Source organism: Strigops habroptila, chromosome 4 (assembly GCF_004027225.2).
Source record: "Strigops habroptila isolate Jane chromosome 4, bStrHab1.2.pri, whole genome shotgun sequence".
Taxonomy (NCBI): Eukaryota; Metazoa; Chordata; class Aves; order Psittaciformes; family Psittacidae; genus Strigops; species Strigops habroptila.
This window is the reverse complement of record NC_046358.1, coordinates 10,439,698-10,456,467: the sequence shown is the minus strand read 5'-3', so window position 1 is coordinate 10,456,467 and position 16,770 is coordinate 10,439,698. Positions and strand designations below refer to the sequence as shown.

Genomic DNA, 16,770 nt, shown 5'->3' with positions numbered 1-16,770 from the left:
TCATTTCCTAACAATTCCAGCGAAAGCCAGTAGCAATCAGGAGTCTACCAGAATTGCATTTCTCAGCCATTACCTTATTGCTGTGCAATACGGTTTCAGCTGTCCATCTGCTAAAGAGCCCATAATAATGACAACTTCAGCAGCGTCCCCAACAATACTGACAATAGCGAGCCTTTCAGCTTACAAAGCTAACAACTTACTAATTACCCAGCAGCTGTAGGAGAAGTGACCATCTATAACCATTTATATAGTGTAACCTCCCACGACAAGGAGGAAGGCAGCACTTGGGGTTTCAGGAGCTGCAGTTGCATATTGACTTAACAGGATGTTGTTCCTTCTGCTGTATCTTCCTCACATCTGTGCCTGGATGGTGGTCAGGATTTTTTGGTGGGGTGTGTGGTTTTTTTTCTTTTCTTTTCTTTTTTTTTTCCCCTTTGTTTTTGATTTGTTTGGTTTTTTCCTAATGCTCAGTTTTCAAGGGTTCAGGGACAGCAACGGCCTTTTTTCTGAGTTTATCCATCGCCTGGCTGAAGGCAGCCTGGAAGCCTGCCAGGAGCACCTGGCAATGCACTTAGTAAATTATAGTAATGAAAAGAATGTCAAATGCTAGGAGGTAGTTATGAGGCTTTACTGATATATATACTCTGAAGGCCAAATGCTGCTTTTAACATATTCAGATATGACCTGGCACCTCTTTACCCTAACAAGATGCAGAGAAGCAAACTGATGAACTGTTAGGTCTTACTGCTGGTGAAGTCTGAGTTCCCAAGTAGTTATCAACTGCAGATCCCACTGTCCTTAGCAAAATGGTGCTTCTCTTCTAAAATCATATGCACATATCAGTGCTGCAAAGACTGCAAAAGATGGCACTGCAGAGTTTGGGGAGGTAAGGTGGCAGGCCCCCACTGGCTCAGTGCTTTTGGCTGTGGAGCTGAATCCTGTTTGGGAACAGCACAGGTTGGATCACGTTGGAGATGTGGAGGATATTTCTGTAATCCACTGAATTCTGGCTGAATAGGAACTGAAATCACTGCTGGCTGAATGGGAGCCAGGGGACCGTCTCTCATTTTTAATATGCAATAATTTCTAAAATACATTTCATTTCTGCAGCAGAAATATGTGAAAATGATGTTTAAAGTGGCTTTGTGGGTGTTCATGCTTTGCTGGTGGGTGAAATACTTTGGCACCTGCAAATTGGGAAAGTTTTGGCTGTGAGGTTCATGGTGCTGACATAGCAGGGCTCCTGTTGTCCCTGCACTCCTCAAGCATCCCCTGAAAAGCAGATTCCTTGGTTAATAAAAAATGGTTGCGTGATACCAGCAGCTACATGAGGCTTTCAGCACACACAGAGATCAGTGCAATTAGCTGACAAGGTCTCGCAACAGGAGCCTTTCATACACAGGCTGAGGTAGGGTACACCAGAGAAACCAGAGCCAGGCTGAGACCATGAAGCCAGGCTTTGCCAGAGCTTCAGCACTTGCAAAGCAGAGCTCCTCTCCTACTTTATATCCTGCAATGATTTGGGTGTTTTCATTCTGTTCGATGAGGAAAGTCTGGTTGACGTATGGGAGTGCTGAATATCTCTTGGTGGATGGGGCCAGCCACCTGCTCTCAAAGCTGCTCTCCTGGGGGATTGGGAGCACCATTGGCAGGAATGGTTCCCGTAGCAGGACAATGTTGTCCAAGCCTGAGAAACCAGTCTCGCCAGCTTTGTCTGCTGGGATGAAGGCCAAAGCAGCAGAATTTCCCCTAAATTAGGTATAAGTAAATTATACGTCAACTGTCCCCATCCTCTACCTCCCACCACTGTGTTAACATTCATTTTCAAATTGAGACAAAATTTAAAGGGCAAAAGGGGCAACATCTTGGAGAGAGAAAATCCATTCCCAGATGATGCAACTGGGGCAGGAGTCACCATCCCGCAAAGAGGGATGTGGTGATTTGAGAGGTGGCTTGACTCTGGGCTGCAGGACCTCAGCTGTGAGTGGACTTGGATCCTCCTGGGGAGAGAGCAAGAAAGGCAACACTAAGATTTGGGTTGCCAGTGCTTCCGATTTTGGCAGACACATGCAAAAGGCCTTAGCCATCACAAGTCCTTCAGGAAAACAGCTGCAAAAAGAGTGCACAGCGCCAGCGCTCCAGGGAAGATAGGTAAGTGATGTGGCACAGGGCAGAGGGCTGGCTTTCCTGGGCCATAGGAAAAGGGATATGGACCATCCGCCAGAATAACCCATGTCACTGGAAAAGACCTACAGAAGTTTCCTGTCTCACTTTATTTGTCTTTTAGACTTAGGTTGATGTTTGAGCTGATCTTTCAAGAGAAGGACCTATAGTGACTGTAAAACCTCAAGATGTCTTTCCTGAATGATAATAGCTCAATTAGAGCCAGCCATTAGTCAGATATGGCTAAGGTCATCTTCTCTTACGTACTTTACTTGGACGTTTTCTTGCTTGGTCCTTCTATAACTCTTTGCAGTCAGCTTAAAATTTTTGGTCTCTCAGCAATCTTTCCCGTTACAAGTCAGCTGCCTGGCCAAGGCCCCACAGTACCACAAAATCCTGGCAATAGCCTCTCCCCACTGTGAAAATAAGAACCTCTTTCTAGCCTTTGGTTTCTCTCGTAGTTAGCTGCTAATCCATGAAGCCCTTTTTTTATCTCATGCTACTTTTATTGCTTTGACAGTTCTTATGATGGCAAAGCTTTCATGAACCCCAGGTATGTGATACACTATCACCTTCATCATATTCATTGACTGCTTCAAAGGATGTGAATGTGTTATAAACTTTGACTTGTTTCTGCAAAAAAATCCTGTTGCCCTTTCCCCAGTTTATCAGATCTGACAAATGCATCCGTAGGTATTCATATGTACCTACACTTGATTATACTTTCTACGCATTTGCCTAGGACAGGTCAGATCGATTGGACCTTGACTCTTAAACTTGCCTTTTTAGAACCAGTTTCAAGTTTGCTATTTCTCATCCCCTGTGGACAAATAGTGTTAATCTCACCCTGGCAATTTGCTCCTTTCTCACTTTACCTCTTTATTCCAAAATCTCAGTTGGTAACACTTGTATTTAAGAAGCTCATCATAGGGAAGACCCATTCCAGATAAAGAGGGTTTTGCTGTGCATGTCTCCAGCCATGTCTCCCCATGCAAACACATGAGGGGCTCATTTACCTGACCCATCATGGTTTTATTTCACCCAGGACTTCTTTCATGCTTCCACTGCTTGCTTACAGCCCCTGTGAGCCCCTTGTAGATTTTCCGCCTCTACTATGTTTTTACAGGAATTTTTATGCCTCTGGCAAACTGTTCTGCAATATCTTTTTCACTTGCCTTATTGTGGTTTTATATTTGCCAGTGTTTCTGCTATATTCTATTTCCCTCATTTAGAAGTAGAATTTTGATGGCTATCTTTCTTGTTCCTAATAGCCTTCTTCACTCTGCTACTTTACTCCTCTGCTTTTAAAAAAACCTTTAGGGTCTTTATTAAGGAGTGTTACATGTTAAGCTGGAGCCTTTAACATATCTTTAAGCTCTGCCATGATACTTGAAAGTATTTTATCCTTTTAGCTCTTCCATTTATTTTAAATGTAATTTCCCTTTCTAAATTTTAGGTGTTACTGTGAATCAAGACCATTACATAGTGTGGTGGAAAATTAAGACAATAGCAGTTTCAAAGCACTTAGACACCTTCCCAAATGTCGTAAAGAAACGCAAACCTATTTTAGCCCAATCTATGGTGGGCACTGAACCCCTGAAACACAGGACTGAAAGTGTCCCCAAAACATGCTAATTACTGCATCATTATCATAGAATCACAGAATCACAGAATCCTCGAATGGTTTGGTTGGACAGGACCTTAAAGCTCATCCAGTTCCAACCCCCTGCCACTGGCAGGGAGACCTTCCACTAGAGCAGGTTGCTCCAAGCCCCTGTGTCCAACCTGGCCTTGAACACTGCCAGGGATGGGGCAGCCACAGCTTCTCTGAGCAACCTGTGCCAGGACCTCACCATCCTCATACTGACAAACTTCTTCCCAATATCTCATCTAAATCTACCCCTTGTCAAAAGTCCCTCTCTATTATGAGCAACCACATCTTTTTTTTTTTTCCTGTAGTATATTAATCAAACCTAATTTTAAAACAGCTACCGTTCTTTCTTCTGCTGCTTCCATTTGGTGACTGCTTGAAAGCCTCTGCCACCTGCATGCTGGGGACTTTCCAGCCTGAGAGGTTTCCACCCACCCTGGTGATACATGGTTGATCATAACCTTGGAGCTGAAATAGTTTTTAACCTTGCCTGGGGTTCATTACCTGCCCTGAAGCACCAAAGCCAGGCTGCTGCAACCCCAGAGATCAACTTTTCTAACCCAAACTATCCTGTACCCATGGCTGAATATAAACCTGATCCTGCCCCTGGAAACCTTTCTAATAACAGCAATAACTTACAGCTGGGAATGGAAACCTTTATTCCTATTGATGCACCGATCCTACCTACCGTGAGTTTCAGGTGAAAGCTGCAGGTGTGATGTGAGGGCTACTTACATGTTTCAATACTTTCTCTACATTTTAAGCCCGGTCCCTAAGCCTTGATTCATGAAAGTGCTGAAGTACAGCACATCTGTAAGTACTTTGCTGAATTAGATCCTTATTAATCTTCCTGCATTTAAAATAACCTTTTATTTCATTTTGAAAATAAATGGGCATGTACTATTTCTTCATGTTTGGGATTTTTTCGAACATTTATTTTAATAGTCTTCTGGCTTGGCTGGATATCCTTCCATCCAGCCAAGCAGCTGCTCGTGCTAAACGTGGGAGCAAACTCCCTCTTATAGCGCCTATGTCACTGGGACGGAGCTCCGTGTTATCTGTGATTACCACTTCCAGGGGGAAAACAACCAAACCTTCCATCACCGCCCTGAAAAGCAATGCTGAGCCATGCCGAATCTGAGATGGCAAGGCATTTTGAGTTGAAAAAAATGCAGAATGCAGCTGTGGGTAAATTTCTCAATTATTTCAATGGATTTGGGTGGAAAGGCCAGCCAGGCATTGTTTGCACCAGTTGCAAAAGGAATTTTTGGAGCTGGCGGAAATAGTGGTGCTGGGATTCAGGGCTGTGATCTGTGGGGAATGGGGACCTGTGGGATGTACAGCAAAGCTGCTCCATCCTCCTGGCTCTGCTTCATTAGTAAAAAATCTAAAATTTTAAAAATGAAAAGCATGTTTCCAGGTCTGGGAGCAATAGGTCCTTGGAAATTGCAATGAGAAAACCTATGACTTGGGAAGAAGTGACCCAGCAGCCCTTAAAACACCTCGTGGGGCTGGGGCTGAGCTTCCCTCTTCTCCCACCAACCTAAAATACCTCATGGGAAGATGCAGAATGAAGAGGTTGTTCACATACAAATGAAACACATTTCCAAGGAAAAACCTAATGCATCACCCCAAGCAGCATGGATTACTTGCTGTCTCCCAAATGCAAGCATCCCAAATCTCTACACCAAACACGCTAGTTGTTGCTGAATAAAAAAGGTGCAGCCTTGGCAAAAGGGTGCAGAACCTTGCAGTTATGAACCTTGTGTGCAAGGCTCTGAGCAACTTTTCCCTTATGCTACTCTAAAAAGTGTAGTGTTAGAAAACACGAGAGCAGTAAAAGGCAAAACCAGACATTCAAACTCCTTCCTCATCTGCTCCATCCCCGTGTAGATGCTGTAAATCCACTCACGTTAATGGGAGGTTTGACTTATGGAAAGCCCAGCTGAGCTTGGGAGTGTTTTTTGGAAGAGTGTTGAAGTTTGTTTATGCCGTGCAAAAGCCAAGGTACTGCTGAGGTCTTGCTTTCGGGGGAAGAAATGGGAGAAGTTGAAGAGGCTGCAGCCAGGAGGTTTGTTTTTCACACTGTTTTGGGGATTGTATTTATTTTCTTTGACAGTGACTTACAGCCCGGCTTTCTTTTCTATTTAGTTAGGGCAATAAAGAAGATAAATCTGTAATAATTCAGCTCTCTGTCTTTAATAAAATCTTGTCTTCTTCACACAGCCCCTGGGAAGGTCTCCCTTTTGCAGCCCTGAGAGATTGGCTGTTTTTTCCGTTTCACCTCTTCACCAGAAACGACTGAAAAATAACATTACTGGGAAAATTAATAGCGAAATAGGATTTCAGGCAGAAGGAAAGCTTCTGTCGGGAGGAGCAGGGCTTGATCCTGACTCTGACCATGCTGGCCCGGGGGAGGATTTTCAGAGAGGCCTGCAATTACTTTTGTCTTTGTTAACGGGCTCCACGGTTGGAGACCTCAAATAATGGCTAATGGAATTTCCACCCTTGGCGCAGATGGATGTGGAGTTTTGTGCTTGTGTTGGGTATGGAGGAGAAAGGGAAATTGAGCTCCCAGTGGGGGAGACACCATGGCAGCAGCAGGTGGGGGGAAAGTCTTTGGAAGTCACTGTGGAAAGTTTGGAGTTTGGGGTTTTTTTTGCACCCCAATGCCTTTTTAAGCCTGATTCTGCACTGCGCAAAGCCTTCGTGTCCAGGCACGTGCCCACCAGTGTTTTGACATAATGACTTATCTCACCCAAATTTGTCAGAAATAAGAGTGAAAATCATAGAACCACTGAAAGTGATTTATGTGTTTGTGCTCGAGCGCTGCAAGGGGTGGGCTTTCAGGGACAGCCGTGGCCTCAGGAATACCGAGGGCACTTGCTTTCATTCCAGACTTTTTCCTATTTTTATCTTTTTCTGGAAAGCAAGTTTTTGGAAGGAATAAAGAAGCCCCGGCCCAGCTTTGGAGCAGACTGTGAAGCTGGGGATGGTGGTCGCGCCTGGAGAGGAGGGTTGGAGCACTGACAAGTGCCGGCTTTGTAATGGAGGCGATCCAGAACCCTGATGTGATCTAGAACCCTGGCCCAGACAGGAGTTGACCCAGACTCCCAGGTAATCTGGAGCCTCGAGCCTCTGGGCAGGAGTGGGTCTAAAGACACCTCCTGGATGTAGACACCCCCCCGGGGCAGAGGTGATCTAGAACCTTATGCAGTGATCCAGTCCCCCAGGTGATCTGGAACACAGCACCCCCCGCTGCGCCCGCCGGAGCGCGGTCCCTTTAAGAGCGGCCCCGTCCCCTTTACTCTATGTTTACATAACACAACGAGGCTGTACCACTTGCTGGAGGAGGCGGGGGGGGAGGCTGAGAGAAAGGGGGCGGAGCTTAGCGGCGTGGAGCCCCGCCCCCCGCGGGCGCGCCCCCTCCGCAGGCGGTGAATGGGACCGGGAGGGGTGGGACCACGCGTGGCCCGGCGGCAGGGCGGAGGAGGAAGGGAGGGCACCGCTTTGCTGCTCCCGCCCCCTGTCGCGGCCAGTTGGTACGTCCCCCTGGGCGCTCCGCCCTCCGCCCCCCCGGTGTAGTGGCCGTTGTCAGGCGGCCGCCGGCTCAGAGCGGGGCGCAGCGCGCAGCCCCCGCTGTGGTGGCTCGGCAGCGGCGGGTGACTTCGCGGCGGCCCCATGTTTTCCCCCAGCCAGGAGGAGCACTGCGCGCCCAACAAGGAGCCCGTCAAGTACGGGGAGCTCGTGGTGCTGGGGTGAGCGCTGCGTGAGGGGCGCCCGCGGGGGGGGGACCGCGGCGATGGGCGCCCGTCTTTGGGCGGGGGGAGCGGCGACGGCGCTCCAGTGCCTTAGCACTCGGAGGTGCGAGACCCCTAGCGGGGACGAGGCGGGAGGGGATTGAGGGGAGGTGGGCGCCGCTTCCCGCCTTTCAGCCGCCCGAGCGCGCTGGGCGGCCGTGGGGTCCCGCTGTCGCCCTGCCTCGCTGCCTGGGGGCCGGCGGCGGCGGCTCGTCCATGCGGGGGGGAGCGCGGCTCGGCCCGGCGCCCGCGAGGGGCCCGGGAGAAACTTTGTGCGGGGTTGGGGGTGCGGAGCTGCCGGGGGGGCGGTGGGACACCCCCCGGCCCCCTCGTTCCGCTGGTGCCGCTCGCAGGTGCTGGCGAGCCGCGGTCCTTGGCGGCAGTCGCTTGAGGAGCGATCCCTGGCGGTTCCTCCCTTCGCTCCGAGAGACGGCGTCCTCCTTGCATATTGCAGGGGAGATGACTTTGGAATGAGGAGGAGAGGCGGGGGGGAGGGCGAAGCACTTATATTCAGATCCGTAGTGGAAATGTTTATTTTCTCAGCTTGATATGGATCTTAAAGTAATCCGCTTGGTATTACGTACTTGCCCTGCTGTTAGAGCTTGAAGCCTTTCTGCTGAACACTGTAGAAGCAGATGAAGGAGAAGCGTCTTAAGACGTGCTTGCTGAGAGCCCTTGTGACCCTTAGAGGAGATGCTTAATTTTGATAGTTTAATATGTAGAAACATACGGTTAATGGAATAATTTCTAGCAATAAATACAACATAAAGGTTTCAAACCAGCCGTGAAGCAGAACAGTTGCAGCTTTGCAACCCTATTCAGCCTCCCTCAGAATCGAATCTGTTACGTATTTGCTCCAAGGTCGTAGAAGAGCCTTATCCTGGTTTGTTAGGGACTTTTTCGTTTTGTTTTGGTCACACCACTTCATAAAGAGCTGGGTTCGCCTCTGCAGAAACAGTGTTTGAATCTCTGGGAGCAGATAAAAATAGCAGTCGTGACTGGGTACTCTTGTGTCCAATGCTGTTCCTTTTTTCCTGAAGGGATGCTAAATGCTTCTTATCACGAGACTAGGTCAAGCTGCCGTTACCATGGAATAAAATACAGCTATTGCCATGAACGTGGCACAGCTGCGACTGGAAAAACTTGACTTTAAGTTGAGTAACTTGATTTGGGAGAAATACCCATATGAAACTAAATGTAATAAAGAAATGATCTTGCTGTTTCAAATGTAGAAATGGAGGGTAACCTCAGCTGTGCAACACTGTCTCTGACAATAAAGTCATAGTATAATGTTGAATCTTTAATTAAATTAGAGTGCATAAATTGATGTTATGCTGTAGAGGCTTTTTGTGCACAGCTGGAAGCATTTTCCTTTCTTTTGCTTACTATTTTTAGCAGCAGTTGAAAGTACAGAAGTATGAAATGTTTTGTGTTTTGGCTCTGATCTTAACCTGGCAGTCTGGTGTGCTTTTCCTTTAATATGGAAACGCATTGATCTCAGCTTATCAGTTCTGCCAGAGGTCTTGATCCTCAGTGCTGTGTGTTGAAACATGCTAATAACATTTAAATGAATTTCATATGGCTTGAGTTTAATTTTTATTTGAATATTAGCTGTTCTCTAAAACTACTGAGGTTATATCTTCTGGGTGTTACATGTACTAAAAAAGCAAATAAATCCTCTTGTCCTTGTAGTACAATTATGAACAAGAAGTCTGCAAGCCGGCAGCCAGGTCACTCTGGTCAGTACGTCTCTGTGGGCTATACCAAAACGATGGGAATTGGCTGTCACAGCTTCTAGACACCATGTGCCTGGTAGATGTGGAAATACATAGACATGATGGAAGCAGCCTGCGTAATGATGTTTTCCGTTCTTGGACTGAAGATTGCAGGGGTTTAAGATCCATTTGACACTTCGGGAGTTGAATACTGCATTTTGTATCGGAGATGTCTTGAATGTTGCATGTAGTATCATAAATAATACAAACATATCTCTCTAGTGACTCAACATTTGTGACTAGGAACTCTTGGAACAGTTTAAGCATCTGTTCAGCATTCTTAAAAAAAAAAAATCTTAATACCTGTTTTGTATTAAAATCTTGTAATCTGGAGTTCCATTTAGGTAAGGCAGTGTAAATCTGCTCTCCTCCCCATAGTGAAACTGAGGCCTGTGGACCAGCAGAAGTGTAGCGTCGCAGCTCTTGTTACAACTGCTTGATTAAAATTGATAAAGTGATCTTGCAGCTAGATTTAGAAAAGTTGTTTTGAGAGACTGTGTGTGGTGGTTTGGTTTTTGGTGGGTTTTTTTTTTTGTTTTTGGCTTTCATATTTTAAAAAAAAGCTTTGTCATGTTGATGAATAACTTCTCTCTTGATCTGTGAACTTTTAAATTAGGTGGTGAAAAGGATGATGAACAAAGAAACTGGCATATCTCACAAACTGCTGATAGTCCTCTTTTTTAAGATGACAGAACTTTATATCTTTCAGTCTTCCTCTGTCTTCACAGTATTAAAGTATGGTTGTTGTATACTTGACCTTTAAATCAAGGGGAAGGTGTTCTTTTGGCAGTAGGTAGTTCTCCCACCAGAACACATTCCTGTGTTGTCTCGCAATAGTTGTGATTGCTTGTCTGCGCGTTAATGTGATCAGAGGGTAAAGCCTAAGGCATTTCCAGTCAGTCATTGCAGCAAATACATTTCTAATAACCTTCTCCCAGTAGTGCATTACTTATCTTCTGTCAGTGATGTGGCAGTGTGTGTTTGGTTAAGATTTTGCTTGAGGTTTACATAATCAATGTTGTAGTGAATAAAAACAGTTAATGTAAATCAAGCCAGACAGGTCAAGATGGCTGGTAAAGAAGAGATCATCTGCTTGATTGTCAATCTGCTTGTGTACATCTGCTCATGGCATCATCTGTTTGCAGAAGGCTGTGGATTTCTTGATGAAGCAGAAACATTCATATTTTATTTTTTGGGGGGAAAGGGAATACAAATCTTTATCTGAAGTCCTGACAAAGTGATAGCTCATTATATGTTTCTTGAAGCATGGGACTGCAGAGAGTTTCAAAGGAAATACTGAATTACAGTGCCAAGTACCTGAATAGAGCATCACAATGTTAGTAGGTTTATCAGTAGCCTTCATCTGACTTGTCTAGTAACTGGTTAGCGCTTGAGGTGCATGTCCCATCCCCTTCCTCCCAGTACCCCTTTTTCCTCTGACTTTGAATTGCACTCTGAAGAACTTGTTCTGGCATAATGGCATTCAGGCCAGCATGGCTTTGTTTTGTGTGCACTGGGTGCTGGTTCCTGGCTGCATGGGGTGGCTTTCACTGAAGGCAGGTGTCAGTGCTCTGGTGCTGTTAAATATCCCCTCCTTTGGGACTGTGTGATGTTGATGGGCAGCTTTAACTTCTCAGGAAAGCCACTTGACTAAAATGGTGCAAGTTGAAAGATGAATACCAGTGAGGTGTAAGTTTTAGTTAATGGCTGAGTTCTCTAGCAGAGAAAGGATTTCATACCTATATTAGATATTTTCAGGGTGATGTATTGCAACCAATCCTGAGGAGTTTTGGATGGAGTTTCTTACAGGTGTGTGCACGTAAATGTAATATTTCTTAGTAACCAAAGACTACTGATAGCTATTCATTAGCAAGGAGGCGCAGCCTGGTGCGTCCTCTGCTGAGGAAGACTTTCTCTTGCAGACTTAATGGGTTTGGCAATATCTAGTAATTTTTTTAATCTAACTAGACAAAACTCTAAGGGCTGTCACTCAGTGTTGTTACAGTGGTCACTCTGAAATTGCTATCAACGCTTGATGTATAAGTTTTCCATAGTCAACCATTAAAACCATTTATTAACTTACAGGCTGCAGTGCCCAAAGGAGCCACTATGAATTGTTGTGAGCTTTGTTTAACATGGATAAACAGACTGTAGTTCTGCTTAAGTTTAGCCCTTTGAAAATACAGAACAAAATTCTCATCTGTTTGCAGTGTTAAATTCCACAGTCACTTAGGGGAAGTTTTTCCAATTGATGGTCCATTTTCTATGTGCAGCAAACTTAGATTTGAAACATGTCTTTTTGTGTTAATCTGAAGGGACCTCCTGTTTCTCATACAGGCTTTTTCTGACTGATCGAAGTTGCTCCTTAACCTCTACCTCCTTGATAGGCTAAATAAAGTTCCCAAAGTGTGTTGTACTTTTAAGCACATTTCCAGTTTTTAACTTATCTGTTTGGCTTTTCATGGAACCCTTTTGTTAATCACCTGCTGTGCAATTCAGGAGGAAGCTGATGTGGCTTTCCAGTAGCGTTAACAAATGCGGATGCAATATGGTAGCTCTGCTTGTCCCTGGTAGCTGCTCGCTTCTGTTTATGAACCAAAGGCAGAGGGAGGGTCATCCGGGCTACAGCATTAAACTGGGGGCTTCTATGGCTTTGCTGTTTGATATCAAGCTAAAGCTTTGTTTATGATTCTGTATTTTCCCACACTATATAGTATAGATACATTGGTGATACTGCTTAGGTGACTCAGGTTCTGCTTTTGAGCCTTATTTAAAAATGTACTTTAAGCTTCATTTAAAGGAGTGTCTATAGCAAGTAATGGTAGCCACCCGTTAAGTACGTTCAAGGTCATGATTCTATCTGAGAATCCTTTGCTGCAACAGTCATAGCTGGAAAACTGCTGTTCTGGAGAAACTGATTTATTATTTTATTTGATATTGACAGTGGCTTCTTGGAGACCTTTATGTCTTGTGCTTAGTTTAGGGTGAATATTTTATGCTGCATATTGAGAATATGGGATCAGTGCCAATTCAGAGCTTGCAAGTAGATTAATCAAACACCAGAAGTATTGTGTCTGACTAGAACACTAACTGCAATGTAGAAAAAATAGTAGAAAGGTTTCTATTTGAGGAAATCTTTTGTGGATTTTTTTTTTTTGTTGTTGCTTTGTTTTGTTTTTTCCAGTGAAAGCTTGTGTATGGCTGGATAGAGCAAAGGTTTTGCTTCATTTAAGCTAAGAAAGAAAAAATACTTGCGCAGGTTCTCGGTGACTATGCTATTCCTTGGAGTGCCTTTGACTTTGTCTCAGAGTGCAGATTTGTAGCCAGCTGTAAGCTTTATTCACAGCATCTCAATACTGATGTAAAATCAGAAAGCAGAAACGTCAGACTCTAGAAACCAAAATCTGTATTTGTTAAAGAAAATCAGAGCATCAAACATCATGTTTAATGCTTGTTATAAAAACCAGAGTGCATTCTGTAAGTTAAACTGTAGTCCCTTTGGTGTGTACAGGCAGTAGGTTACACGCCTTCAAGGGGAAGACTTTTCTTCTAAAAAGGTGGAAACAGACTGAGTAGACAAGTCTGAGAAATGTAAGGCAGTGTTGCACTTCTCTTGTAGAACCGAAGACCTGCTCCTTTCCTATCTTGGCAGAGTCAGGGATGCAGTTTTCAATTTTCAGCTGAAATTTATTAATAACTTATAAGTGAGCAGATATTGTGAAGGTCCACTTGTTTCTACTTTAAAATATGGATATAAACCTAGAAATTACTTGCTAAGCTATTAGGATTTGGGGTTTGTAGCTGAAAGCAGCATTTTGCTTAAGCTATTTCATGCTCTGTCTTAACAGCAGGCTGTTTTTCAGCTGTGATTACAAGGTTGCTTGAGAACAGATTTTTTTCCCTAAGAAGTCAGGAACTTCTTACCCAGTTTAAATGATGGCTGTTTTATGCTTATTTATTATGGAGCTAATGCTGCTCCCTAACTTGCTTAGTCCTTATTCCACAGTAGCGATAGCACGTATCAAGTTGATACTTTGAGAAGATGCAGCTTTCTTCTCCTGAACTCTAAGGTAACGAGAAGCTGTGTGAGTGTAGTATGGCACTGAGCCTGAGGTGAAGGTAGGGTTTATTAGTTCAGAGTGCCAGCAAAGAAGTTTTACAACTCTTTGTAAAGTACATTGACATGCCTGTAGGCAACAGCTGTTCAGGTAGGCTAAACCAGCCATTGCCTTGTGGTGGTGTTCTTGCTGGTATTGTCTGCACATGCCTTGGTTCTGAATTTGTCTTGAGTATCTGTGACTAATATGGGTATGAAACCTTCCAAAGGTGACTCCTCTAGCATGCTGTACAGTGGTAGTCTGACTTCATTTTTAGCAGAAGTGCTTCTCGTGATGTCATCTAGAGTTGTGTTTGGTTATTCTGCACTGTTGTTTATTTGTCCTGTGGTCAGCAAGGAAAGTGATGAAGAGGACCATTCAGTCTGAGCTCCCAGCTTGAAGCAGAAACTAGTTGGTTTCCAGGTGTACCTTATGCTGTCAAATCCTGTTCTGCTTGTAATGTTTGATACCCTAAATCTCATTTGTGTTGAGGATGCTTTTCCTTTAATCAACAAATAACCTTATGCTTATTCTCACTCTGTCCCAAGGTCACTCCTGAAAAGCTTGCATGTGACTTGTCACAAGCTTAAACCTTGAGGGCCAAGAATGGGGTTGCTGGTGTAGAGAGCATGCTCACTTCCAGAGACTTGTAAGGCAAAGCTGCTCATTTTGTTTGGTTTATAAATACATCACTGAATGGTGTCCTCACATTTTTTTTCACTTCTGCCACCTGCATATGCTAATACTCTTTGTCCCACTTCTCTTTTAGATGACTTGTTTTCCTCTTGACAAGATGCAGTTCAGAATTTTATGCCTCCCTTACATTTGCTTCATATTTTTAGGTGCCTACTGGTGTAGCTTTATGCAGGTTAGTACTGAGTTTTGAAATCATAGTGTCATTTGCATACTTTGGGGGAGCAATTCAATACTTCTTTGACAAACTGTAAGTAACATTTGGGATTTGACTGTTTTCATCCTATTACTTAGTGGCCTAGAACAGGTTTTGGACCTCATATTAAGCAAATAGCACAGTTAAGAGCAGCAGGGGCTTCCGTAGTGGATCATTGTGCTTTGAGGGCAGAGGTGTAGCTTGGAGTAGTGCTGTTGCAGCTCTTCAGAGGTGGTATGCTACTGTGCATCTTCTCTGGATGACCAGCTGTGTCCCTTGTGATGACTCCTACATTCAACCTTGCACAGAAGGTCACATCACAAGTACTCAATGGCTGTGTCTCTGTGTGCTGTTGATGACTATATGATGGGTGCACTTCTGGCTATGCGATTTAAAACCCAACAGAGACTTGGGGGAGGGAAAGGGTGGCAGGCAGTTAGCTCTGTGGGGTTTTCTTAATGTCCAAGTAGGCATTGTGGTGCTGGGAGTTCAGCAGTAAGAGTAATCTGTGTTCAGGTTTGACTGACTTTACAAAATAAACATCTTTCTCCTGCCCTTCCCACAAACAACACTTGTTGGCTAGAGTTAGAGCTTAAGATACAAGAATACAGTCCTTCTAGGACTTGCAGGAAGCAGCAAAACTTAAACAGTTGTAATATAAACATTCAGTCTTTGAAAACTTGTTTCTAAGGGGCTGTGTGGTAGGAGGATACAGCATCTTAGTGTGGTTGGGTTATGCATAATATGTGAACAAGGTGACACTGGGCTTGCATTGTCTAGGTGTAGCTTTTACTTGATTAGTATGGCTTCTGTTCTTAAAACCAGCAAGTATCAGCTGTTTTGCACTCAAGTTTTGTTTAGTTCTTCCAAGGCTGGAATATGAAGTCCCGCTAGGTCAGTCAGAAGTGTGCATGTGCTTCATAGTAGCAGCAGTTACTAGCTCATGGTGAAGAAATAATAATTCAGCTAAAAGCTCTCCTCTGTTTCACAAGAGAAATGTCATATAGATGAAAGATACTGCAAACAGCAGTTGTGAAAATGGATACAGACAACATCTACAATGATGAAGAGTCTGTTGTATTAAAAGCAGAGTGGTTTTGAGATGGGCTCAATTTGATTAGGCATCATATGAGGGTGCATATTGCCAAAGGACCTATTAGGCATGCTTCTATCAATAGCAATTAATTTTTCCTGTAGGGAGGGAAAGTAAGCAAGCCCTGTTTTATGCTTCTGGAAACGATTTGCTTTAGGTGGGGTTTCCCCCCCATTTAACAGTATCATCTTTAATAGTGTACTTAGGCACACTGCACATCCTAACATCCCTGTAGATAAAACTGGCATGATTTAAGAAGGGTGAACTAGATGTGGGACTGTTCTTAAGCTAATGTAGCAGAAGGCTTCCTATACTGGGGAATGGCAAGAATGCCGCACATGCCCTTATGGAGTATTTGGCAATAAAGGCCTAATGTTAATCTGTCATTGCTTATACTAACTGTGATACAGCTACATTACTGTGTAGTGACTAATTGTATTAAACAGAGACAAAAGCAGCCAGTTGCACAGTGAGACAAATACTGACTCAAAATGTCAGTTTACTATGCTGCATCCCCAAGGGAATGGGAACAGGCAAAAAAAAGTTTAGAGGTAGCTGGTGCATAGTAAGTTTAAAGAGAAGGCCAAGAAGCATTTATGGTCTTCTTGAGTATTGTAATGTTAACTGATCCCCATTGTTGCCAAATTCTCCTTTTTCCTTTTTACATTGAAGGAATTAAGGAAAAGGAGATGTTGGCATCATTTTTCTTCCTGATAAACACTTTTGGAAGGCAATCTTCATGTTACTACTGTAGTGATGCATTTAGTAGGCTTTCAAATTACTATTCACCCTCAAATATGTATGCTATCTTTATTTTAGAATGCAGTAGATCCATAAACTGTCATGGAATGATTTTGTTCTTCAGACTGGATGGCTTTAGTAATCCCTAAACAAACAGGTAGTCTTCAAACTGATGAGGTGTATCCTCTTAAGGCATATGAATGTCATGGATGAATCAAAAATGGTACTGACTGTAAAGATAATTAGTCACTGTGTGAAACCAAACAAAACTAATTGAAGCATATAAAAGCTTAAATCTCCTCTTGCGTATTACAAATAAACTGGAAACCAAATGTGCAAACTCTCTAGCACGTGCCGTTAGGAAAAGTGAAAGAACTGTTTAGTCTAGATGCAGAAGTTAATGGGCTGAAACTTTGATATATAAGCACAGCTGTATTTCTTCATGTGCAACAGCCTGGCTTTACTTTGATTGTTGATGTCTGATTTAGTAATGGTGAAGTCTTTGAAACAGGAGTAGTGTGTGTATGTCCTTCTTTCACAGGGGAGACCAAGCTGTTGAAA

General features: G+C 43.9%; 1 protein-coding gene across 2 annotated transcripts in view; it reads left to right on the top strand.

Moving 5' to 3' along the window:
- The first annotated feature begins 7,392 nt into the window (after positions 1-7,392).
- The window catches only part of PELI2 (pellino E3 ubiquitin protein ligase family member 2), an 81,115-nt gene continuing 71,737 nt past the window's right edge, over positions 7,393-16,770 (top strand). The window contains exon 1 of one of the 2 annotated variants that reach the window (XM_030481865.1): positions 7,393-7,572. In XM_030481865.1, the coding sequence (XP_030337725.1) occupies positions 7,496-7,572 (77 nt within the window). In that variant the 5' untranslated portion in view covers positions 7,393-7,495. The remainder of the gene's footprint in view (positions 7,573-16,770) is intronic. The other variant, XM_030481866.1, reaches the window with a different exon arrangement.